This window comes from Rattus norvegicus, chromosome 15, assembly GCF_021556685.1.
Source record: "Rattus norvegicus strain SHRSP/BbbUtx chromosome 15, alternate assembly SHRSP_T2T, whole genome shotgun sequence".
In the NCBI taxonomy this organism is placed as follows: Eukaryota; Metazoa; Chordata; class Mammalia; order Rodentia; family Muridae; genus Rattus; species Rattus norvegicus.
In genome coordinates, this window is record NC_141548.1 from 1,676,345 (window position 1) to 1,702,430 (window position 26,086).

General features: G+C 42.4%; 1 protein-coding gene across 1 annotated transcript in view; it reads right to left on the reverse strand.

Moving 5' to 3' along the window:
- Nucleotides 1–26,086, reverse strand: part of Lrmda (leucine rich melanocyte differentiation associated) — a 1,059,497-nt gene that overhangs the window by 446,578 nt on the left and 586,833 nt on the right. Inside the window, 3 exon segments of the mRNA NM_001109441.1 lie at nt 6,878–6,995; nt 18,655–18,794; nt 25,536–25,662. Coding sequence (NP_001102911.1) covers nt 6,878–6,995; nt 18,655–18,794; nt 25,536–25,662 — 385 coding nt within the window.

Consider the following 26,086-nt stretch of genomic DNA (forward strand, 5'->3'; position numbering starts at 1 on the left):
ATACACCCTGACATACTTCTCCCAAATGTTGGGTTCCAGACATAATGCAATTTCCTAACTTTTTTATCTCATCTCTCATGTTTAAAGAGTCCTATTTACTTCTATGACCCTCGTGTCTTAGGTCTATTCAAATATCTTTGGACAAAATGATCATTTCAGAAAGCAGATGGCAGGGAAAGTAAAAGCAGACTATGGGGATATTGTGAAAACTATTGGCTCCATTGGCAACATAATGCTGTTTCCTGGGCTTGGAGTCCATACAGAGTGGCCTCTATGGCGTGCTTAGAGGCTTTTAGAAACATTTATAATTTGTATCATTTTCCTCATTTATAATGACTAATACTATTTGTCAATGTCCTCACAGGATGTAGAATCTCCAACAAAGCAAATATCTGCATAAGATAGTAATAAACTTTCTAAATTATGTGAATTGAGGTAGGAGAACCCACCATAAATGTGAGCAGTACCATTACATGGGTTGGGGGTTCTAGACTAAGGAAAAAAGAAAGAAAAAAAGGAAAGAAGGGAGAGAGAGGGGGGATGCTAAATATCTATATTCATCTCTTTCTTCTCCCTCACTGTGAATGCATTATGTCCAGCTACCTCAAACTCTGACCATCATGCCTTCTCCACTCTGCTGAACTACAATCAAAAACTGAACTAAAACAATCCTCTGTTTTCTTACTTTGTTTTTGTCTGATATTTTGTTACAGCAGCAAGTAAACCCATACATCTTCATCGTGAGCTTCAGATCTCCATCCAAAGGCAATGTTTCTTCTATTGCATTTCTTTGCTTTCATGTCATTGCTACACTAATGCAAGGCCCTGAAAATTGCTTCCAAAGACCAAGGCTCAGAAGACATTTCCTCAAGACTGGGGATGCCATGGTGTGAACAAACAGAAAAATACAGAATCCATCAGAGATTTCTCCTTCAAATGAATGTGATAAATGGTAAAGTCATAAACAATAATGTAAAATAAACAAACCACAAATGTTTGGCTTTCAAAGCTGTTTCTAAACATATTGCCTAAGCATTTTCCAAAAAAGAAATTAATTAAAATTTTTCCTTCTCTTTAAAAGCAGCTAAAAATAGAACGTGAGTGTGCCTGAAGACAAGAAATAGAAAGAACACAGAAAACATGATCAGTTAGGTAGTTAGACATGTCCAGAAAATCAAATGACAGGCTTTCTTCTGGATATTTAGCACTGCAGAGAACTTTGAACACATATTGGCTAAATATCTAGTTAACTACATACAAATATCTACTTAACTACAAATTACAAAATGTGTTTATGAGAAGGTCCAGATTTATGTAAAATGCAGATTATGTGTTCATAATTTTTATAAATCTTGAGGTAGGCTTTAACTGACTTTTAATTTTAATTTTTATTGATTGATTTATTTTATGTGTATGGATGTTTTGCCTACATGGATATATTCGTATCATATGTGTGTCTGATGCCTGTAGCGGCCAATACAAGGTGTCTGATAGATGCCTATCTACAGAACTGGAGTTACAGACCACTGTAAGCCATCATGTGGCTGCAGAGTCAAACCCAAGTCCTCTGGAAGAGGATTCAGTATTCTTAACTGCTGAGACATCACCCAGCCCTTTGAGAGCTTTTTTACGTTTGCACTTGGGTTAAATGAGGATAACTGAAGTGATCAAAGACATATGCACATTATTTTAGAATAACATAGAATTTATGGAAACATTAGGCATCAAAATAACCCAATGTCATGACAAAGAAAGCCACTAAGTAGGGTTCCACGAACGGGCAAATAACTAACATGGCAGCTGCTACAACGGGGAGAAATTCTTCAGTTTTATAGACTTGTAGAGGCCCAAACATACTTCTAAGAAAAGCTACTTCATAATTTTTAAAGTACTGCTGGAAGAAGGTGAGTTCTGATAGGAGGAAAAGTTGGGGAACACACTCAGGAACTGGTTGCTAAAGTTGTAAACCACACCTTCGCCTCCCCTGGAAGTGCTGCCCAATGGGAAAGCTGTGAGACAGAGAGCACAGTGACCCATGTCTTCTCACCACAGTAAAGTCTGGGTAAATATCAAGAACAAATGTCCAACTCAGAATCTGTCGCTTTGTCCAGTTCTCAGGCCTAACTCACCACCTACTGCAAAAGTTTTTTCTCCTTCTTCAGCTAACTGTGCTCCAACCAACTGATGTGCAGACTTTAGAGATGACTTTCTTAGTGTGCTTTGCTGTCTGTGGTTCTTGTTTCTTGTAAGAACTGAGCCCCTGCTATAGGCCTAGCATCTGAGATGAGAGTTTGAAGAAAACATACCCAGGTCACAGCTTCAAGGAGCTGGTATCCCAGAAATGGTCAGCTTCCTTAGACCAACAAGAAGCAGGCTTCCCTTATGTTCACGTCCTGTCCTTACCCTGCATTGCCTTTCTCATAGAAACACCTAAACAAAGATGAGAGGCATAAAACTGACTGTACATAGGGAAATTTGTACCAAACCACAAATGTGAAGACTGGGGCAGTTATGGGAATGGGTGATTCTTGGACACAAGAAACTATCAAGGTGTAGTTTAGAAAGAGAACTGAACATATTTCCAGGCAGGTGCACTGAAGTTTATTCTTCTACCAATTTACTTGTCCTTCCCTTTCTTTTTCTCCCCTTCCCTCTTTCCTCTTCTCCCTCCTCACCTTTCTGAATATCTGAAGACATAATATACACTAAAACTCAAGCTAGAGAAAACTTTACACATATATAAGTCATACATTGTAAGTGGTGGGAATCCAGACGTGCTACATGCGGAATGTAGAATACTAGTTCACACCAAGACTCAAACATAAATATTAACCTCACTTTCTCTATAAGGAAATGATCATAAAAACACAGGCCATGATTCTCATTCCAGTACCCCCTGCAGCTATGTCCCCTGTGGTTTCTCTAAGGTTCTTAAGATTAAACAGTCAGTAGCCAACTTTGTGTGTTTGTGCCTGTAAACAAGAGGGCTCGGCTTTAAATAATTATGTCAAAGAAATGACAACTGTGCTCTTTGCCAGAGCAGGGATGACTAATTACAAAGCCAGGACATAATTAAGCAATTGTGACTGTCGGGATGTTGAGCTGCTTCTCTGATGTGCAGGGCTGGTGTGTCGCCATCCGCACCCTCCTGGGCAGGCTTCTGTGCTCCTTTGATCTATATTCCCAGTGCAGCAATGGGGGTCATGGTCTGGTCATTCCAGATGCCTTTCACTGGGGGCCTTGCACTTCTCAGTATCTAGTTTGGTGCTCTCTCTGTTGATGGTGACATGATTCGATGGCCAATATTTGACAAGGCTATGGATTTTCTTTAAAATTCTGGAAAATGAGCAAATCCTAGCTGTCACAGGTCCATTAAGTGTACACACACACACACACACACACACACACACACACACACAGAAAGAGAGAGAGAGAGAGAGAGAGAGAGAGAGAGAGAGAGAGAGAGAGACTCATACAGAGAGTATGTATGCGCCCTGTATACACTTGTGTATTGTGTACCTGGAAGAACCCACTGAAGCATTACCTGTTTCACATGAATGAGAGCATCCTTCCATATAAAGATTCAAAAGACTGGCAGCTTTGAAACAACAGAAGCCAAAGAGCAGTCACAGAGGCAAAAATGTGTCATCAGGAGCGAGAACTAGAGAGAACTTGGATCCCAGTGTCCAGGCCTGCCAGGTACCAAATCAAACCTTGGTGACATAGAGGGTTGATTAGTTCCTGGCTGATTTTGCATTTGCGTCAGCGAGAACACCCAGCCTGCCCATTCCCCACCGAGAAGGCAAGGGCTGTGATTGGCGAGGCATTTTCCATTCTCCCAAATACTTTATGTCAGGAATAAAATGAAAACAGCTCCCCAAATCACAGCCTCCTTGATCATCCATCAGAACATTGTGCTGAATAAGCACAACGGGCCCCTGCTGCCCCAGAAAGGACAGACGCCAACTTGAGATTCTGATTCTGTTATGAAAAATAGGTCTTCAGCTAGTGTGTGCGGTGCAGCTCCAGCAATTTGAAGGGAGGAAATTGCTCTCCACTTAGAGGCCGACTCAAGGTGTGCACATGCCTCCCAGAACATACATATGTATATATACAGGCAGATATGGGAAATATATCTGCATAGGAACAAACATGTGTCTGTACACACAGCAAATAGGCAAGAAACAGCTGTCTGAATGCCAGTTTATTAATTCAGCAAAGAGCTCATTTGGATCCCTTCTGTCTGCAAGATGAATACCACTGTGTATCTCAGAAAACAACAGACAAAAGGGAGTCTTCCTCCATTTGGCAGGTGTGCAGTATGATAAACCAGTAACACCATGGAATCTTCTTGGGATCTTGAAGGATCATCACATGAAAACCCTTAAACAGAACCCCAAGGACCCTGGTTTGGGTCCTAACTACCTCATCAGGACCTTAGGCTTCTGACTGTCCCATATCCCTCAAGCACAAGGCAACAGAAGGGATTTTCTACTAGGAAATCTGGAGGCGCCACAGAAACAGAAGCCAAGATCCCCATGCTTCTTTGTCAGGGCCATTTTTGTCTCTCTCCTCAAATAATTAATGAGCATTTTTAAGTGTAATACAGTTAGTAAGGGCATTAGAGTCAATCACACAAACGTGCTAATTCTATAATTGATTGGAAGCTAATTGGGAACACCGAGGAGTACTTCTGCTCGTGTTGCTAATGACTCCGACGGCTGACGGCAGAGTTTTAAGGAACCCTTCCACATCATGCTCAAAGGCAGGAGGAGATTCCACCTCTCCCCATGCAGAAAAAACATTACATCCCCACCTGTCTTTCTCACTCAGGCTTCCCTGAGAAGTTTCAATTGTCCAAGACTCTCCATGGAAACTATCTCTCCCCAGGGCTAAAACAGCAGAGAGAGAGGAGACTGGCCCCATGTCAGACATAAGGGTACAATTCTAGCTCAGGAATTCATGACCCAGTGACCTTGATCAGCTCTACAAACTGCTCTGGGACTGAATCCCATCATATGTAAAATGTGTCAACGGGTCTGTCCTTCTATGTGTACGGGACTCAACATCAGGCACAGACAGACAGAATACAACATCCTAGGACATGGGCAGCACAGTTAGTCCTTCTTTGGCTTTCTATCAGCACTTTACAGTTTCCAATCTCAAAGCAAATGAGGGCAAGATAAAGAAAGATCTGCCCTGTGCAGTGTAGGCACGGATGTGGGAAAGGACGGATGGCCAGTATTTGACCCCAGGGTACCACAAAGACTTCGTCTGCTGTACTTGGCTGGGATTGGTGATGTTGGCTGTCTCTGAAGTCCTAAGAGAGAAGGAGAAAAAGAGAGAAAGGAAGGAAAAAAAGAAAGGAAAGAAGCCAGGAGATAAATTCTTTCATTTGGACAAAATGGCCAAAGCTGGAATAACTAAAGGCACTCATGTGCATTCTGTCAGGCCTGTGCTCCAATAAGGAGAACTGTTAACACTTTAATAGCTATGAAATGAATCACTCAATTAATTCTCCACATGCTGAAACAGGTAACAATACATTTATCTGCCAGAATTATACCCTCCATATCATATATTTCCACAACTGTTAGCAATTTCATTCAGCATAACAGGAAATCAGTCGCACCTCATGGATTCAGGGAAAGAAAGTGGCCTGAGGTCTGCTGCCAACAGCGTAACTTGATGGAAGAGGTTTCATTGTTCTGCTCTGTTTTGGCTTTGTTTGGCTTTGCTTCGCTGCTTAATCACTTCCAATACATGTACAGAGGGCTATAAGTCACTGGGTGAGGACAAACTAGACCTTCAGGATTCCTGTGCCAGCATTTTCAACATATAGCTGCAATCTCATAGGCAGTAACTAAGGAGCTCCACAGTGCTTCAGGGTAATGAAGTTTCTAGAAAGGGGTCATCATCAGGGTCACTGAATCTACTCCCTGGGCTCAGACTTCTTAGAAGGACCCAATGTCTCCCAGAGAGATTATTGCAAACATCCTTAAAACCTCCTTGTGTCTGAATCCAAGATTCCAAATCTACTCTCAAGAACTGTATGTAGGGAGCACGTAGCAGCCCCAGCTCAGATTGTGTGGAAACACTGCATACTGTGCTAACATCACCTCAGGGAACTGAAGAGCCTTCATCTCTGATAGAAGAAAATGACCCCCTTCTAGTAGCAAGAAACCAGAGCCCCCTCCAAATGGGTGAGAGGAATTGTATCCACATGAGAAACACAAAATTCTCAGTGCATTCCTTTTTTTGGCTCCAAAACAGAAGGAAGCATTGAGGGCACCTAAAATTCACCTGCTGAAGTTCGCTGAGCTTCATTCGTGTTTTTGTGTGTCTTAGTTATTTTTCTATTGTTCTGCTAAAATGCCTTGACAATGACAACTTTTCTACGAAAAGTTGTTTATTGCAATGCTTAGAGTTTCAGAGGGTGAATCCATGACCACCGCGACAGGGAGTATGACAGCAGGCAGGCATGGTGCTGGAGCAGTAGCTGAGGCAAGTAAGTGGCAACCTCAAGACCCACTCTCTTAGTGGCACATTCTTCCAACAAAGCCACATTTCCCAATCCTTCCTAAACAGTTCTACCACCTGGATGCCAGTATTCAAACACGTGAGCCTATGAGGGTCATTCTTATTTAAACCGCCAGGTGTGTTACAAATGAGTCTCCTTAGACTGAGTGATAGGAAGACCTAAATTATAGTCAATCAATTTCATGACTGGGCCAGCCCTATATCTATGATTGAACCCTGGTGTGAGATCACATCTACTGTGTAAATACATAGGAAGATATCACCCATGCTCTGCAGAGAAACCAGTGAAGTAAGAAATAAATTCCACATGAAAACCAAACAGTAGCAGCTCACCCACCTTGGGTTTCACCACATTCATGAAGGCCCCTCTGACCAATGCCTCCTCCCGTTCTTGTCTGGTGACTTTCTGGGCATCCAGAAACTTCAAATTAGGCAGCTTGTGCAGAACAAAGCACCTGGGACAAAAAGACACACACAACTTGAGAAAATTGGAATCACTGCCTCAGGGATGTTGGTGATAAGGCTGAACCTTGGGCTTTCAGGGTTTATATTTTAGCCACTGCCTCCCACACCCCCACTCAAAACATTCCCCAGGAGAAATGTGAAGGGCTATGCTTTATACAACATACAACCAAATTTGAGTTTCTGGCTCAAGGGTAGACACATACCTCATTAGATTTAGCCAGCCAGTAGGACCCTGTCATTGTATTCTTTTCTTTCATTCTAGGAAAAGGACCTTGCTTCAACATGGAAAGTCCTCAATCATACTATTCTAAACCAAATTAAAAAACAACTCACTTAAGATTTTTTTTCAGGTATGTACCTGCCATTCCTGGGATGCATCTATAGCATTCTCTTCATTGATACAATAGACTGGAAATTTTGAGCTGAGGCTGTATGTCAGAATTTCCCAGGTAGGACCTTAAATGAATTCACATAAGCTAGTTGGCTTTGGCATAGAAGTAGGGCATGCATGTGGCTGAGAGATGTTTCACTAAGGACTCAAGTGAGTCTCAAGTACTTTCTGTCATCGTTTGTGGATAATTTCAACAATGTGGCATGGAGATGATCTTTGACAAGAATAAATAGGAGGCAGAGGTGTTTCTAGTTTATTTTTCTTTAATATCCCCAAATACTCAGTTTCCTCTATTCCCTTTGAAAGATTATTTGTATTCATTATAGATCATCACAGAGAAGCCAATGGCTATGTGTGTGATAAATTGCCCTCCAACAGATGTGTATAAAGGGTATTGACAAGAAGACACACTTGACCAGGGTATATGTTCATAAATGTATAAGTGTATAGACACTGGCCTATACTTCTTGCCAGCAACAGGCACCATCCTAGTTACTTCCCATCAAGAGCACACTCCATATCAACCAAATGAGCAATTGTCCTGAACCTCTTTGCTTTAGAAGAGATAAACACCTAATACCAATAGCAATGAACAACCTCGAAAGAAACCTATCACTTCCTGCAGCCACCTCATAATTCTCTCATCTTCCAAGTCCCAACCTTAGGAAATATTCCTTCTCACCTCTAGCCCACACTACTTTCTTCATTCTAAATGCTCCTAGAATATATTGTCAGCATCCAGTCCAACATACTGCTGTTTCTGACATTTTCTTGCTGTTAAAAATGAATGTCCTTATCTAAGATACAATCTTCTCAAAGGTTTACCTTCATTTCATCTTGGAAACCAAAGCAAGAATGAGTTCAGTAGCCTATCCATTCATTTCAGCCACACAAATATTTCTTGAGTACCTACTATGTGCCATGCATGTAGGGATACAGAAGTGATTGTAATACCTCTCCATTCTCAAAGAAGTTCTTATTGTAAGGAGGAATACGACTAACTAGAAATCAGTGAGATTAAGTTAGGCACCAGAGTGGTTACGGGAAAACAGAGAACAGCTGAAAACTAAAGGGAAAAAGAAATATACTATCTCAAACAGGCTTCAAAAACCAAATTCAAAAGCAACTCACTTAGGATTTTATCAGTGTAGATGTTCCTGCACGTCCACTATGCATCCCTCCTCACTGGAGCCCAGGGTTCCCAGGGCCTCCTCTCACATCTACAGAGTAATTTCATAGCATCAAGTGACCTTTATAAGCTTATTCAGGTAAAAGACCTGCCCATCACTCAAGAGTGAGATACACCAATTTAAAGCCCCCTGCTCTCCACCCCGGACTTTTAAATTCGAAACATAGTAAAATTATTTTGCAATTAATTTCAATTAATTCTCTTATGAATTAGTATATTATTTCATGTGAGTGAGCAAGTGTTTGGACTTTGGACACAGGTCAAAGGCTAATGTCCCAGATCCCATTTTCTCTTCCCACTTTATTAAGGTGGGGTTTCTTGTTTTTGCAGTTCTTTGTACCGTAGGTTAGCTGCTCCATAAGCTTTTGGGATCATGTCTCTCTCTGCCTTGCATCTTCACATAGGGGTGTCCAGGATTACAGACATGTGCTATCAAGGTGTCAGGGGTGGAACTTAGGTCATCAGGTTTATGTGGGTCACTGAAATTCCTTTACAGTCTGTCTGAAGGCCAGAGGTCTTGAGATATCCCCAGTCTTTTTCTTCTTTTCTCCTACCCTCCATCCCTCCTTCCTGCTTCTTCCCTGGCCTCTGCTTTTCTTTTCTCCCAAAACCTGTCTCTCCTTAACCTCCACCCCCAAATACCTCTGATCTTATCCAAAATGATGCAAAGGGCTCAAGAGTTCTTTCTTACCCTTTAGCAGAATTCCCACCGGCCTCAGACTGTCAGAGAAAACTTCCATCTCCTGCTTATACAGGCAAAGCCTTGATGACAACAGATTCTTTCAAATAAAGACATGTACAGACAGAAACAATATGTCAGGAGTGACGCTCAAAGGAGTAAAGACACCCACTAAGTGTAGGGTGGGAAAAGATGAATATTCAGGTGAGGACAACATCAGTATTAGAAAATCAGCCAATGTTTAATGATGAAGTGAAAGATGCCTTCATGGGGCTGCCAGGAAGCACAGTGACAACAGACCGTGCATTGTCATTTCGCCTAGCTTTGGATCACAGCTCTGAAATCAAAGGAGCGAGACAGAGAGGTGCTGGCTTTTAAGCTAGTTAAAATTTTTTTGGATGACAAAGAGCTACTGTTTGCAGACGGTTCTTCTTAGAGTCAGAGAGACAGCCTATGACAGAGTCTGCCAATCATCCCTAGACTTCAGGTGACTACACTTCCATCCTAAGGGCCACCATGAATTCCCAGAGAAGTTTGAGGGACTTCAGGGTTACCCAACCTGTTAGGACCAGAATGCAGAGTCTGGAAGGATAGCAAACCAAGATAGGACACCCACTCTTAATAGACCAATTAAGGAGGCAAGTTAACATTGAGAAGCAGCGAAAGGAACCATATTCAGTGTGGAGGGGGATACAGGAACACTGGGTAATGGAACAAGAAGCTGCCATGATCCCTCAGGTCCATCTTCATGGTCCTAAGAGGATGTTTAGTTTTAAACAGGGCCAGAGGTATGCATAGCTAAGCAGTTCTGTTCCAAGGATGAAACCCATCTATCACCACTGTCTCAGCTCAGGTATCTCCTGCAATATGGGCTGACAAGCTGTGAATCTCTTCCAGAGAGACAACCTCCCTACTGGTTGGCACCAGGCTTCTAGGCTTTTTCTTCCTCTAGCATAAGCTTCCTAAGGAAATTCCAATGTCCTGGCATCCATAGCCTGATAACCAAAGGGGAGGGCACTAACGACTCTTTAGAGCATCTTCATCTCAAGTGCCCTGCAGGATGTTGCTCAGTTTGAGTTTGATCCCTCTGGTCCATAGTAAATGATAAATGACTCCTGAGAGTCATCCCCTGACCTCCACATGTGCTCTGTGGTAAGCATGTACCTCCAACTCATATCGTACACACACACACACACACACACACACACACACACACACACACACACCAATAAAAAATAAATAAAATTTAAACAGCACTAGAGTGACAACTGTAGTGAAGGACACTTTGTGGGTTTCCAGAAGACCCGAGTTTAGTTACCAGCATCCATGGTAGGAGTCTCCTAACAACTGGAATTGTAGCTCCAGAGCATCTGCAACTCTCTTCTCACCTCAGTGGGTACCCACACGTGTGTTCATATGCTCACACATATACTGAGACACATAAACAAAAATTAATATTTAAGCTCTTCAAAATGAATACCGCCATCCCTATCAGAATGGCTACACTAGGCAGACTTGTCCCCCTACAATCTACTGTTTCCTCAGGAATGCCTTCTTTCATTTATTTACACATCCAAAGAATAATCATTGAGGAGCGACTACCTGGGATGAGCAATGCAAGGCACTGAGAAGGTAAGGACACCCAGCAGAAGAACTCTGCTCTCAGTGCATCCGCCATTCTAATAGCATTTACATCCTAGCATAGTGGTTCTTGACTTTGAGCAGGCATCCTTGTGAGCCATGGGCTTGTTAAAGCACAGAGGCAGACGCCAGCCCATCCCCAGAGCTCCTTACTGAGGTGATCTGGACAGAGGCCTGGAATTTATGTTTCTAATAAGTTCCCAGGTGATGCTGTCACGGCTGCCATCCTGCTGCGAACCAATGTCCTACTGAAAACAACACCACAAGGACTAATAGTTGGGAAATTATGAGTGCAATGAGGCAGCCAGGAGTCTCTTTCCCAGTTCCGCTAACAGTCTGCCCTGCCCCAGCACCTGTGCTCCATGAGCCCAGCTAACAGTCACGTTTACCAGGTCTTCCTGTCCCCTGGTGACTTAGAATAGGCTCCACATGCCTGCCAAGCCATAAGCCAGTAGGCGTTCTGCCTGCCTGTCCCATGCTGGTCTTGGGAGATCCATTTCCCTTTGTTCTAGGTCATGTCAGAGTGTCAGGAACTGCAGCTTCAATCCTGAGCATAATACAAGTTTGCCATAAAAACACGAGAGCAGATTCCTGAAGCCACAGAATGAAAGCTTTTACAATATCAATTCAGCGCTTGTAAATTTAATCCGGGGTTATTTGTTGCACCCAAATCTCTTTACCGTGATGTATGACTTAGTTACCGGGGGTTATCACAGCCATATCCTAAAGTTGCATAGTACATAAAACATTTCAGTTAACAATGCAGAGAGGTTAACTCCCCCAGATAACCTGCAATCACAAGGGCTAGTCCAGATGACATCCCTCTGTCAGCTCACAGGAGCTATTGATGGTTCAATCAGTTTGTTTTGAAGGAAAAGAACAACAAAAGGCCAGTAAACTTATTCAGACTGTCAACAGGGGCTATCGGGAATGGGACTTGCAGGTAAGTAATTCTGGGTGTTTTAAGGCTATTATCAAACTGCAATGGTTGAAGGGAAGAGACAGCTACTAATAACACAGAAGGCAGCCATCATAAACCACTTTACGGCAGAACCCCCCTGTCCATAAATCCTGTGACACCCGGAGACAGCTTCAGATTTATAAAACTGCTTGTTAAGCCAGGACACTGCTTAATGAAAGGAGATCAGTCTAGTTAAGTCTCATGTCCCTAGCTATGGAGGGCAACTCCAATTTTCCTGACCTTCTCAAAGTGGCTAGAGGGAAGTCCCCAGGGCTAGAGGTGGTGGGACTTAGAGGCCCTCCTTGCTGTGATATGGGAAGGGAGGTTATCAGGAGAGCAGTGAGCCCTGCAAAGGTGCTCACATACCCATTTGTCTCCGTATGGAGACAGATTTCCTGAAATTGAGAGACCATCACCCAGAGACTATCAGGTTCCCCCTCTTCATGTAAAATGGTAGATTTTCTTAAGGGACCCTTTAAGGACAGAGCTAAAGCTGGAAGGAAGAAAGAACAATTCCAATACTTTTGTTATTATGGAAAAATCTATTTGTTTTGTTCTAAAATCGATGGCCTTAGTACTTTTTGCCTAGATATATTTAAAAAAAAGAGAGAGAAAAGAAAACATTCTTGTCTCTACCTACCCAGAGAGACTGCCTGCTCCCAAGTAATGGTATAAACCACAGATGGTCCATTGTGCGATGGACCTCTTGGATCTGCTGGTGGGGCTGACAGTCATATTTCTTTCATGAAAATGGTTTAAGACTGTCATGAGTTCGTAGGAGAGCCATGATACAGCGTGCTGGATGGTTTATCCATGCCCTGTATGACAAGCAATGCTTTCTCCCTTTATTTCCCAACACCTTCTCACTCCCATGCATGGGGGTGCAGAGACAAAGTACAAGTTTCTGATGCTCTACCCAGTGCCCTGAAGACCTTTCCACTGGTTTCAATTGTTCCCCACTCCCCAAAGCTTAACAGAACAGGGCAAGGATGTCAGTAAGACAATGTGATTCCTGGCTGTCAACTGGATTATATCAACTCTGTTTAATAATACTGGCCATCTCATGCTGGTCAAGAGCATGGATCAACTGCTAAAGGTGTTTGACTAATGAGAGAAAACAGTAAGGGCTTAGGCACAGCTCCTTTGAGTGAGCAAAGCTCTTAGAGATTGGGGGTGGGGTGGGTGCCAAGGAAGAGAGGTCATCACGATGAAAAGTAGGGGGAGGTAGCTTTCAGTGCAAAGCTGGGGCTATGAGGTTTTAAGCTTGACTTCCTGCGCCTCAGTTTCTCTATCTGAGCCACAAGAATGGGCCTTAGCTTCCTTCAAACACTTATTTGCTTGGGTACTCTGTGCTCAAAGTTGATTGACAATAAATACATTCATACGATCCCTTCTTGATATACCAGGTTCACCCAATTGCCTTGCATAACCACCTCCTCCCACCTCCAGAGACAGACCATCAGAAAAAACCAATGAGGACCATGGCAACATGAACAAAGGACTGAGTGGGACAGCTCCAGATGCTCTGAGAGACAAAATGATGATCTCACTCTAATGAGCTGAGGTGAGCTCACCTACAGCATTAATGAATTGGCCTGACAACTGGCAAAGGCCAGCTGATTTTGCTCTCAGTTCACTGACAGCATGTTTGAAGTCTCTGTGCAAACAATACACCCACAGGACAGTCCAGGGGCCTGTATGGAGGGTAACCGGCAATTACTGTGTGGGCTTCTGTCGCTTTGATCTCTGGGTCATGACCTTTGCTTTCTTGTGATCATCAAAGCCCAGATTGTAGATTAGCTGGGGAATGCTAGCTGGTTTATATAAGCCACAGGTTTTACAGCTCCTATTTAGTGGGAAACAGCCTTGGGTGGCAGCCCAAGGTGGCCCCAGACACCACCAGAGGGTCCGTCCTACCTTTCCTTTGGTGGAGTGCTACAGACACTGGGCAGGCCCCCAGGCTGCTTGCCTACCAGGGAACAAAGAAAGGGCATCATACTTTAAATAATTTAAAGTTTTAAGGAATACAGAGAGACCTACTGGTGGGGGGGTAACCAAAGCCTAAAGGGACAGAAATTGAAAGAAAATGTTCAACAAAGCTAAGCCACAAAAGACCAGCCTCAAGCTTGAGAGCCCAGGTTTCTTATTTGAAAGGTGACGTGCAGCATTTATTCTCTGTTGACTTTCAGCCATCATTCTTCCTGAGGAAAAAGATAAGAAGGTGTTAGCACATCGGGGTCTTCATGGTTTGTGTTCTTTGCCAGGTAAAGAATGAGAAGGCAAGAAATATCTGGAGTGAGTCAGGGAGCAGTGGCGAAATCCTAGAAGCAGATAAAATCAAAGAAAGACTTTTATTGGGTTTAGGAAACACACACATATAGCAAGCACATGAAGAAAAGACTCTGAAAAGCAGAGGGGGTATCTCAAAAGCTGAAGTCCACGTCTCCTTGAGGACTGAAGATTTAAGGGTCTTTGAGGGGAGTCTTTCTCCCCCAAGTTTAAAGCTCCTTAGTTTGAACAAAGGCAGGGAGGCTAATAGGCCTCCAGCTTTGGGGTAAACGTGTCCTGGCCTGACCTTGAACTTGTTCATAGTCTGAGAGTGCCCTGGTGGTGGGATAAAAAGGCTTTCTTTCTTTTAAGCTTTCAGGCTTTTCTCTCAGGTCAGGAGTGTGATCAGCCATCTTGGAATTTTACCATCTTTATTATCTAGTCATGGCTCTCTCTCTCTCTCTCTCTCTCTCTCTCTCTCTCCCTCTCCCTCTCTCTCTCTCTCTTTCTCAGAATCTATCTCTTAGTCCCTCAAAACAAAAACTAAAACTAAAACTAAAACAAAGGATAAACTATTTGAGTACCCAGGTTTCCATCCCTGACTTACTATATCGATTTTGGATAATATCAAAATCTGCAAGAGGCCCAAGTTCACATTCATTCAACATTCATCCCAGAACAGCAGCGCTGTATCCACACAGTGAAATGCAGGTGGACTCAGGCCCTGTGATAAGGTGGCCATGCCCACTTCTCAGCCATAAGCCAAGACAAATGGCAAAGGGAATCCAATCCAGGCATGGTTCCACTCCTATAACAGCAGTCTCAGTGCTCTGCTCAGCCACTCAATAGTATGTCCGTGTTCACAGAGAAATTTAACTGAACCTGTTTTACTGTGGGGATGTATGCCAAGAAAACCCAACTATGTATACAAAGGTAAATGAGGAAGCCAAAGGGGTAGGCACTGGGAAAAGGGGAGGAAAATGGGACAGAGAGCACAACGTAGAGAAACCTAGTCACTTCCCATTCCAGGTCTGGTGGTTGGCCACAACGTGAACTAACACTGAGCTGAAATCTTTGAAGTCAACATCTCCCATGGAAACAAAACAACAGACACACTTGTTTTGATGTATGGCTGGGTGACATAAATATTACATCACATGACCACAGAGGATGCCAATCAATAGGAATTTTTTTTCAACAGCACTAAATGAACCACAGGTTCCTGCTTCTGAATGCTATAGCTTAAATGATTAATAGATGAAGCATTGTTCAAAAACACACTTAAAGTGAAAACAGTAAACTGTAGAAGTATCATTCATTGCTTAAGTCATTTGCAAGCAAAAATGCCACATAAATTTACATAGAGCTTCCACTACAATTTCAGTGACAGCCAGAGAGAGGGTAGACCTCACACTTTGTAGATGAAGGGGCAGGAAAAAAAGTTTACCCAACGTGGAGTAAGCCGTTGTACTGCTTTGTTTAACTGCATATGCCCCAGGAACTCTGAATTCAAAAGCCACATTGTGAAACCCTAAAACTTCTCAGGGGTAAATGAATCAACAACCAAGGCTACCAAAAGATCACAGGTTTGAGCTGCACCATGCTCAAATCTCACTCTTCCAAATACAGGGGAGAGTGCTTTTTAAATCAACAATTTTTTTTAAAAAATGAATAAAAGATTTAAACACGTTAGAGAACCAAACCAGCATTTCACAAAATGATGTAGTGAATTTGTAATGGAGTAGGAACACATTTAATGCCTCTATTGTTCCTGGTAGCTGCCTTTTCTCCTAGTATGAGCATCTACCAGTCACTGTGTGGATAACTTATGGGTTTTCAAAGGCAATTGTGGCCAGATGTGATTTGGGCTGTGAGCAAGCTCTTGATTCCAGTCCCTCCCAGCAACAGTGTCATAAATACACTAACAAACAGCCTTCTCAGCCCCATCTCTCACATCCTGCCAGCAATGCAGACCTGGGATGGAGAGGACATGAGTGGGGCATCGCCAAGGTGAATCCACGAGGAAGGTTGCTCTTAGAGAAACACACTTACTACAAAAACATTTGACCCACAACTTAGACTTGGATTGAGTCTGGATGATAGCTGCTACTGGCGAAGGAAGAGTAATTCCACACACCCCAGCAGAGTCACCTAGGTACTTTCCCATGACTTAGTTTGCATTAGACTTCAAGAGACCAGGACTCCACTCATACTCAGTGGCAATTCTTCTCTCCATGTGGACATGTCTATAGCAGTGAGAAGAATACAGATAATGGGATGTATAGCATGGGATGAGATAGTAAATCCAAACATGGTTTGCTGCCAAAAGAATCGCAGAGGCTGAGTTGACTCCACATCATTTAAGGGCCACTGATCTAGACAGTCATCCCTGTCTTAAGTCTTCCTAGCAAAATGGAACTCTGCATTAGGTTTTTCAAATCTTCCTGCATATATAGTGAAGCTTAGTCCGATTTGTCAATCTGACCAGTTACAAAATCAACAATGAAATATTTGCTTTTCTCTTCCCTTTTCACTAAGCACTATATCTGAGACCAAACAGAATAAGATAGAAATGGAAAATTCATTCTATTCTCTCTATCTCCCCACCCCAACTCCCTGTTCTCATCCTAAATAAAATGATTTATCTACACTTGTATTCACATATTTTGTTTGGTTGTATGAATATGAATAAATAGACATGTGAGAATATATGTATATGTATATGTATATGTATATGTATATGTATATGTATATGTATATGTATATGTATATGTATATGTATATGTATATGTATATGTATATGTATATGTATATGTATATGTATATGTATATGTATATGTATATGTATATGTATATGTATATACTCATGCATATGTAAAAATTACATGGAACAAAAATATGAAGAAAAAGTCAGAAAGTAAAAAGGAAACTTTAAAACAATGTTTGATTTGTGAAACATATTTATTAGGTAAACATTTTTGGACTTGACCTTCCAAAATACATCTTAAAGTTAGTGCTGGCAATCGTCAAGAGGGAAGATATCTAGGTGCCTACCAACAGATGAAAGGATGAGAATATATATTTGTGTATAGTGGAGTATTATTTAGCCACAGAGGAGAATAAAGTCATGTTGTCTGCAAGAAAATGCCTAGACCAAAATTCATTACATAGATCAGACTAGGTATCACATGTATTATCTTATACACAGAAACTATAATTAAACAGAAAAGAAATACAATCCCAAGTAGTGGTAGAGATACCACTGAGGAAAGGTAAGTGGGCCAGAAGAAGCAGGGGGATGGGTGGGGAAAGAGAAAGTTATGAGAGTTTGACACTACCAAAGGGCAATGTATATTGTGATATCAAAATATCACAGTGATTTTCATTCATCTGACAATTAATAGGCACTAGTAGTTATAATGAAAAGTGTTATTCCAAAAATGTTGCTACAGGAAGGTACTAGGTTTAAAGTGATTCCTTCACACACCTTATATCAGACAACTTCAGGATTCAAAGTTGAAAAACAATGTTCCAGAAGTCATTTGACCACTCAGAAATTAAATGTGAGAAATGAGCAACTCACTCTGGCAACTGTATTTCTCCATGAGAAGTCACACTTAAATCTATAACATCATAACATGATTGAAAAGTATTGCAAATGGAGAAAGACCTTGATGAATTTATTTTTTCAATCTGGGATCTAACTTGTTCTGTGTCAACATGAGATTAGCCTCGAAACACCACAAAATTAATCATGAAACCTTAGAAATGAAGCCAAAGTCACAAAATTCCTCTTTATGGAAATACAACTGAATCCTTGTTTTATGCTATTTATGTCCTTTTGCTGGACTTTTTTCCTCTTACAAATTTCTAATAATGGTCAGTATTTCTTACACTGTTAGCCTGATATACAATAATTACTCCCACTAACACTTCTCTGTAGATCACCAGGGTTTTATAGAAACTCCAGTAGGACAAGTCACTCCCTCACCATTATCCTCTTTTCCCAACCCTTCCAGAGCTTTGTCCCAGGAGCCCCAGCTGCAACTGTAGTATTTCCTTCTTTTCTCCTCTGTTGATTTGAGTGGGGTATTAAAGACAATGTTATTTTATAACAGAGATCCAAGGTGAGATATCACTAATCCCCTTTCTTCTCATATAAATAAAGTTTTATTGGAAGAGAGTCAGGTATATTCATTTATAAACCAAACCATCCATGGCTGCTTCCACCCTTTAACATCAGGGTTCGACAGTAAGGACAGAATCCGTGTAAATCATAAAATGAGCATGAGTAGCCCATGATGGAAAAACAATTCTCAGCCCCTGATCTTAACCAGCTCATATCTTTTCTTGGCTCCTATGAACCCAACAGAGGAAGAAAATGGATTCTGTTTCTAAAAGACAACAGTTTAACACAGTCAGGGGAGGTCCATGGACACTCACCAATGCTTACTTTACATCCCATAGCATTCTATGCCCCAGAGTCTCTTTTCCCCCTTTCCCAACACATGAGCACTCACCTGTATCTCTTATAGTCTTCCTCGTCCTTCTCCAAGCTGACCAGCTCATTGGGACATGCCACGTTTCCCAGCAGGCTGAGGTACTCTAAGGCTGGTGTCACTTCTGCCAGGTGATCCAGGAGGTACTCCAAGTTGGTAATGTGCCAAAGGTTAAAGATCCTCATCCAAGAAAATGAAAGATTTAGCAAGAAATAGGAGCCATCAGTAACAGACCAGGCTATGGGAGTCAGCTCTGCCTCACCCTGAACAATACACCTGGCAGAGCAACTTAAAAAGGAGTTATTTTAGCTCACAGTGTCTGGGGTTCCATCACATTCAGGAAGCATGACTTTGGGGACTACACCTTCAGTGTGTGGACTTTTAGAAGACTCCCATCTAAATCATAGCATAACTATGTCTCAACTCCTAGAAAGAAAAACCAATTTTCAGTCAATCGTGCTAAAAGATGGGATTGTCATTCCATGCTCTCTATAGAAAAACATCACAAATGTGATTACTCAATGGAGCTGTAAGGGGATTTGTAAGAAATAAGGTTTTGAAATAGGCATATCTAGTATAAAAAGATTTGTGTCCTTTCTAGTTATTTTAACATTTGTGGTACTTGTCAATTTAATTTTTAAAATTTGCTTTGATATATTTTATTCCAGTTGAACATTCATGGTTTTATGCTCATACGCATTCTCCTTACGCGCTTCTTAGTTTTACATTGTAAGGGATCCAACTCAGGACTATGCTAGGCAGGTGCTCTGATGCTGATCCACACATCTTAGTCCATCAACAGCCTTTCAGTACATAATTTATATCCTTAGCTATGGAACATTTGTTGTTCTTAGAGAGCTCCTTATTGTTATCTAAGCTCCGCACTCCATAAAACCTGTGACCTCTCATTGACTGGAGTGCCAGGACAGGTAGATCCCTTAAATATTCTAGACATGGACACTTTGGGCAAAGCATCCTCAGGCTCCAAGATGCTTTAGCTATCTGTACCAGTAGAGGTCATGGAGTCTGTCTCATGTGGGATGTTTGGTATGAAGGAAACTCCATTGTTCTAAGCCTTTCCAACAACCTACTAAATAGCAAATCAGGGTGAGCTAAGTAGTTATCCACAATCCACAGCAGACAGGAAGCCCTGGCACCCCGTACAGCATGTTCTGCACCAGCCCTTCGTCTTCGTTGATTCCACTCCCAAAACATGAAATAGGAGATGTAGTTTTAATTGGCTCCTCAGTCTCCTGGGTCAATAATAACAAGCACAGCCCTGTCCTGCCTGATTGTGATTTGAGATGGAACTTGTTAAGTTGTGTGGAAAATTAAGCCAAGACAATGAGTGGATGCAACTCTGACGTCTCTAACTAACCAAGACCGTGATAGTGGAGATGAATTGGGAGATGCATGGAAGGGCACATTTTCTTCAAGATCCCTGGCACTGTGTTGACTGTCCCCAGCTGGATTCTTAGAACATACCTGGTTTCCTTCATTGAGTCTTCTCTAAAGCATTAAGCACTCGGGACTTTTTTTTTTTTTTTTTTGCCAGTGTCTACAGGAAGATGCCATTGTAGAGACTTGCTGTCATGGTGAGACTTGCCCAGAGCCATTCTGTACCAAGAGTGCAAGATCAAAGTGGTGTTTTTCTTACATGTTTAGAGAAGACAGAAGGAGAACCTCCTGGCACGCAGGTCCTATGGCTCATAAGCCAGGGTGGTTTCCCAGATGAGAGTAGAACATCCCAGCTTTGGGTTCATCTCCAGGCTAAGAAACAGTTTTATTGCTCCTGGGAAATTTTAACCCAATGGCAGACATTTGGATGCTAAGTACAAAGTATAGTGATATATTAGCATCTTTGCAAACACATACATATCAGAAATATTAGAATAGCAAAAAAAAATAGCTAAGAAAAATGAGATTACAAGTCACACAGGCAGAAAATGACAGAGACTATTTTCAAGTCTAAGAAGTCTAAATCATTTCTATGGAGGAAAATGACTCAATTTCTAGTACAAAGGATGAAATTAAAAGACTGAAAAATGAAGTGTTTAATAGGTTTTGGGGGGAGATAATACACTGTCATCCAGCTGCGCTGTCTGTCTTGGATATTTCAGTTTAGGCTTATGTTTTCAAAGCACTGCGGTTTTTCTCTAAGTGTACCAAGAAATTTTAGTTAAGTGTGCCAGGGGGTAACAAGAGTCTTTGGGTGTTAACACGTAGCTTCGCATAGATCACTCTCCTTACTCTACTCAATACTCTGAAGTGTGTATTGTAAAAGAAACCAAGACCCTGAAAAAGAAAGTATACTTATTCAAGATGATAAGAAACTGCATTGAAAGTGAGATCCAGGGGGTTGGAGAAAAGGCTTGCTACTTGCTACTCATAAAATGTAGGAGTGCAGTTCCCAGCACACACTAACAGGAGCTCACAACCACCTCTAATTCCAGCTCCAGGAGACCCGAGGCTGTTTTCTGCCCTCTGTTGACACCTGCCCTTACGTGTACATACCCACACACAAACACACATAAGTACATACTATTTTTTAAGGGTGAGGTCCAGTTTTGTGACACAGCACACCCATCTCCTTGTTGTAGCCCACCTGTGTAACATGTAGCACTATTCTTTCTTCCTGTGTGTACTATGATTCAAACTGGTCACACCTTTAGCACATATGCTGATGTAAATACTGAGAAAATTAAGTGTAATCTCAAATAAAGCCTTGTTTTCCTACAAGGAAAGAGGGGGGGCAACCATTAAATTTTGCAAGGGTTAAACATCTCTACTTTCTAGAATTTTCAGTCAGTCCCCTACTTGGGGTTGACTATTTGGAGGTCACATAACTGAGATCAACACAGAAGACCTCAGGGTTGCTGGTGGACAAGCCAGGGAGAGGAGAGAGAGAGAAAGAAAAAAGAAACAGAGACAGAGACAGAGAGACCAAGAAAGACAGAAAGATAGAAGAGACAGAGTGACAGACAGAGAGACAAAGACAGAGGTTGGTGGGTGAGAGAGACTGAGAATATTGTCAGGGCTGGAGTGGGTTTTCAAGTCTACAGCCTATGATTAATCACTTTGAACAAAGAGGGGATAGAACAAAGATGAGGATTGGGAGAAAGCTATATAAATGGAACCAATGCATTAATTGGTGAACTGACAAGAAATTTTCAGAGGTGATAGAGGTGACATTGGAATCTCTTCTGTGGACAGAATTCCTGTAGCCCCATCTGGGCTCACTACAGCTGATAGCTGGCTCCACCCACATGCAAGTCCATTCCAGCAAAACGATTGCTTCCCTTGAGTATTAGACTCTGTAGCTCAGAGTCAGCCTAAGTGGGATCTAGATGAAGCCATACCTGTGGCAATCTATGTGGCTTCTAGAAGCTTGCAGTTTCTGGGTTTTCTAAGAAGTGAAAGAGAATTATCATCAGTATTTCCCAGAGTCACAAAAGAGATTGGAACTACAGTAAAGTATAAAAGTCTAAGAAAGACATTAAGCCTACTTTTTGCCCTTGGTGATAATGATGTTAGTCAGATGAGAATAGTTTTCATCTTTTTAGGATGATGTCATAGTTAGCTTTTGTCAACTGGACACAAACCTAGCCATTATCAGGGGAGACGGACTTCATCAACTGTTAATTTATCTAACAGGGAGTGATACAATCCCTGGACAGTTGGGACTGGGCTGTATTATAAAAGTAGCTGAGAGAACCAATAAGATGCTCTATAGTGAAAACTAAGTAAGATCTCATAGAGACAAGATGGTAAGACTGGTGTAGTAGATAGCTATAGAAATGAGCTATTCTTTATATGAACACCAGTGTCATTGCCCACATTGTTTTGTATTAGTATCTAAGTTGCTTTCATAATACAAGCAGGATTTGACAAGCACATCTACACCAGGGCTTCTGCCCTGTATCAATCCTTTCACATATGATGGCATAGGCAACAGGGTAGAGGCAAGCAGCTGAGCCAACAGCCCACACTAATTGCATATGTAAGAGTGAGGTTCTTTTAGACTATCTCGTGCTGGCAAGAAAAAAAAAACATGGTTGCCTGAGTGACACAAACTAAGACCATCAGAAGAACCATCCAGCTGAGTCCTGACTCACATAGAATTGAAGTGCATAGAACATTTATTGTTTTGTGGAGTAGATTGTTATGTTACATGAGCTAGCTGACAAGAGCCAGTCATGACTGGAACATCTCATGGGACAGTTCCAGCAATACCCACCCTGTCACTTGTGCAGAATTGGGACATTTTCACAAGTAGGGAGTTTTAACCTGAAAAGGCAGGGTCAGTGTAAGAGGCAGTTAGACTAACAGGATAGCATACACTGTTGCTGGCCTTTGCCTACCTTTCAGACTGTGACTTGCAAATCAATTGCGTGGGGAAGCTGACTTTTGTCAAAGTACCAGTGGATCAGAGAGGAAAAGAGGAAAGAAATTGCATGACTCTCTGGGTGGGACATAGCAACCTGAGTGGGACAACACTTTATGGTCTGTATCCACTGATAAGATTCCCAATAAAAGCACAGCTATGTAATTGGATTTTCAGCAACACAGTGACTTTCCAGGCTAGTCCCCTTACTCTCTTAGAGTTACCATTACAGCTCAAGGAAGTTAAGGCACAGAGCAGGAAAAGGACTTAACAAAAGATAGAGTCAATCTCCCAGCACTCTGGAACCCAAAGATGCCTGCCAATTTCAGTGGTGTTGAGGACTAGGCTCCCAGAAGGTTACTTGTACCAGACCACATAGCTACATATGACCAAGAGAACATATGAAACTAAGTCTGTGAACCGCAATATCCTGCAGCGATGTGAGACACAGGACATGGGCTGAGGCTCAAGGGAGCAATGGTATCATCTAAAGTTTGGTCCAGTAATACTGCGTTCCTTGATCCAGTTGCTCATATGGCCCAGCTGATGATCTAAGACAGCCAAGGAAGAGAGAAAATACACAGACCACTAACTTGGAAACTAGTTGAGCAAAGGGTTCATGAAGGAAACCTCCATCAAATGTCATTATGACTCTGACTCTGAACTTACCTCTAAGCCCTCTTCCTCTACTACTCATAAAGCATCACTGATGATGACCATAGGGACATATTTGTATTTGCACATATTTGCACGGTTTATACCCCACAATCACAATTCAAATCCACTGAAAAGTTATCAAGTCCTAAGGGTAGAGCACATGATAGGATGAATTAATCTATTGATAAAAGCAGGTGAGAACATTTCTCTTCTCCCCTTCATCTTCCTTTCTCATGGTCTGTCCCCAGTGCAAGAACAGGCAAGGGACACATCATCAAAATCCCTGCTGGACCCTGCTCTCAGACTGTCTACCTCCAGACTATGAGCAACAGACACTTGCTGGAGGCTTCCTATTCAACAGTATTCTGTCACAATAGCAAGAACTGTGTGAGACAATGTTTTACAGAATAAAGAAAATACTAATTTACAGCTTGAGGCACCAAGGAGGCTGATAAGTAATTGTGCAGAGAGCATCCTACGTGCTGACATAGCACGCACACTGAACTTAACAGATGAATATGTTTTTACTTTATCACCAGGAGGGAGGCTGCCGCTTCTCTTTCTCTTTCTAACATACTGTGTGGATGGCAAGAAGTGGTTAACATTGATAAGTCAAGGCAATTGGACGTCAAGTCCAAGGCTCTGAAGAAGAGCCAAAACAAAACAAACTCCTCTGGATAACCCATGGCTGACTTGAACCCAGGTTCAAGCCTGTTCATTGTTTGGGGGGGTGTTTACACATAACTTTGGAATTTCTAAGACTAGATAAAGGAACAGCCTATACACATTCTTCATTGGACTTGGTAAGTCCCCCAGCACAGTACATGGCTTCCATGAGTGTTCAGTGAGAAAGTAGTAAAAATGAATATGTTGTTCATCCCACAAATATCTGCAGAATGTGAACTCTACCCAGGCAGGATTGTTCATAGGAAGGATTCAGAAATCCCTGCCTGGTGGAGCTGGCATCCTAGCACCTGGTAACCCAGAGCACTAACAATGGAGATGCTACGTACCCTATGCTCTTAGAGAAGTCTTCTGATTTATTCTCGCTATAGAAACCAGGGCCGTTGGTTCCTAATTCTCATCCCAGACTGAGTAGATACTCACCTACCCAAAGTAGGTCAAAACCCACCATGATTCTCCTAGGCCTGTTATCAGACCCAGAGCTATATACAAGAGGACTGCAGAGCCTGACCTTCATACTTCTTACACCTCAGCTTGCTCTCTCTCTCTCTCTCTCTCTCTCTCTCTCTCTCTCTCTCTCTCTCTCTCTCTCTCTCTCTCTCTCTCTCTCTCTCTCTCTCTCTCTCTCTCTCCCTGCTCCTTCCCTACCTTCCCCTCCCTCTCCCTCCCTTCTTCCTTCTATTTGATATTCAGACCTGCACCTAAAGCCTTCCAGAAGCCTACAAGGACTGTCAACTTAGCGGCATTACCCACAGGTTGCCACCAGAGGTCGCCCTCCCACACAAGCCCAGGCAAACAGAAGCTAGCTTTTCCTCCCAGGCACCCGTGACATTATTTTCTTTCTCTATTTTTATCTATTAAAAGGATTTCCTCGCAGCCATAACTTAGATCTCTACACTAAAATGGAGCAACAGGAAGATATAACGGTGCATTTCATTTATGAATGACCTATAATAAATTACTCTGAAGTGTCCCGAGTGCCAGAAGACAGAACGCTTTGTCTGCCCACCGACTGTATTTCACATACTTTAATTTAGCTGACACATAAAACTCATTTGACATTTTGCAGGTATTTTTGCGGAGAAGGGTTTGGGGTGGCAGAATGGGACCCCCATGGAGCTGGGCGGCAAGTGGGGTACTGTGGGGACCCAGCGTCGTGGGTGCCAGAAAAGGATATTCGGTTCTTGTTGAGGGTTAAGGTGTGCAAGTGGGGTAACCCTGGCAACACGAGGTCGTCTCCGAGCAGATTGTTGTCTAAAATGAGCTCCTCCAGGCTCCTGAATGCACTCAGTCCTTCCAGTGACCTGCAATGACAAAGGCAAGGGGGAAAAAGATCCTGCAGTAAATCAGAGAGGCCATTATGAGCCGAAATAAATATTTTAACCTTCCCTTTCAGAACTGGGAATAGTTTGGGCTTGGTGCCTGTCAGCAGAGTGAATGACAAGAATTAGTAGCAGGGAGCCGGGGTGGGGGTGAGGGGGGGAAGGGGCCCCCGCTGGCGTTCACCGCATCCTTCACGAATTGCCAACATGAAGGATGAGGGTCACTTATTGAGAAGCCAGGATCCAAAACAAAGGGCTTCAGATACGGCCTGCAGGATAAATTTGTCAATGTCTTGTGCCTTCAGGCACCCAGCCTGGGCTGACCCTAACCTCCATTCCCAAGATAAATAACTCTGTCACAGTTCACCTTCATTCCCTGGACACAAATTTAAGCTGTCATCCATCA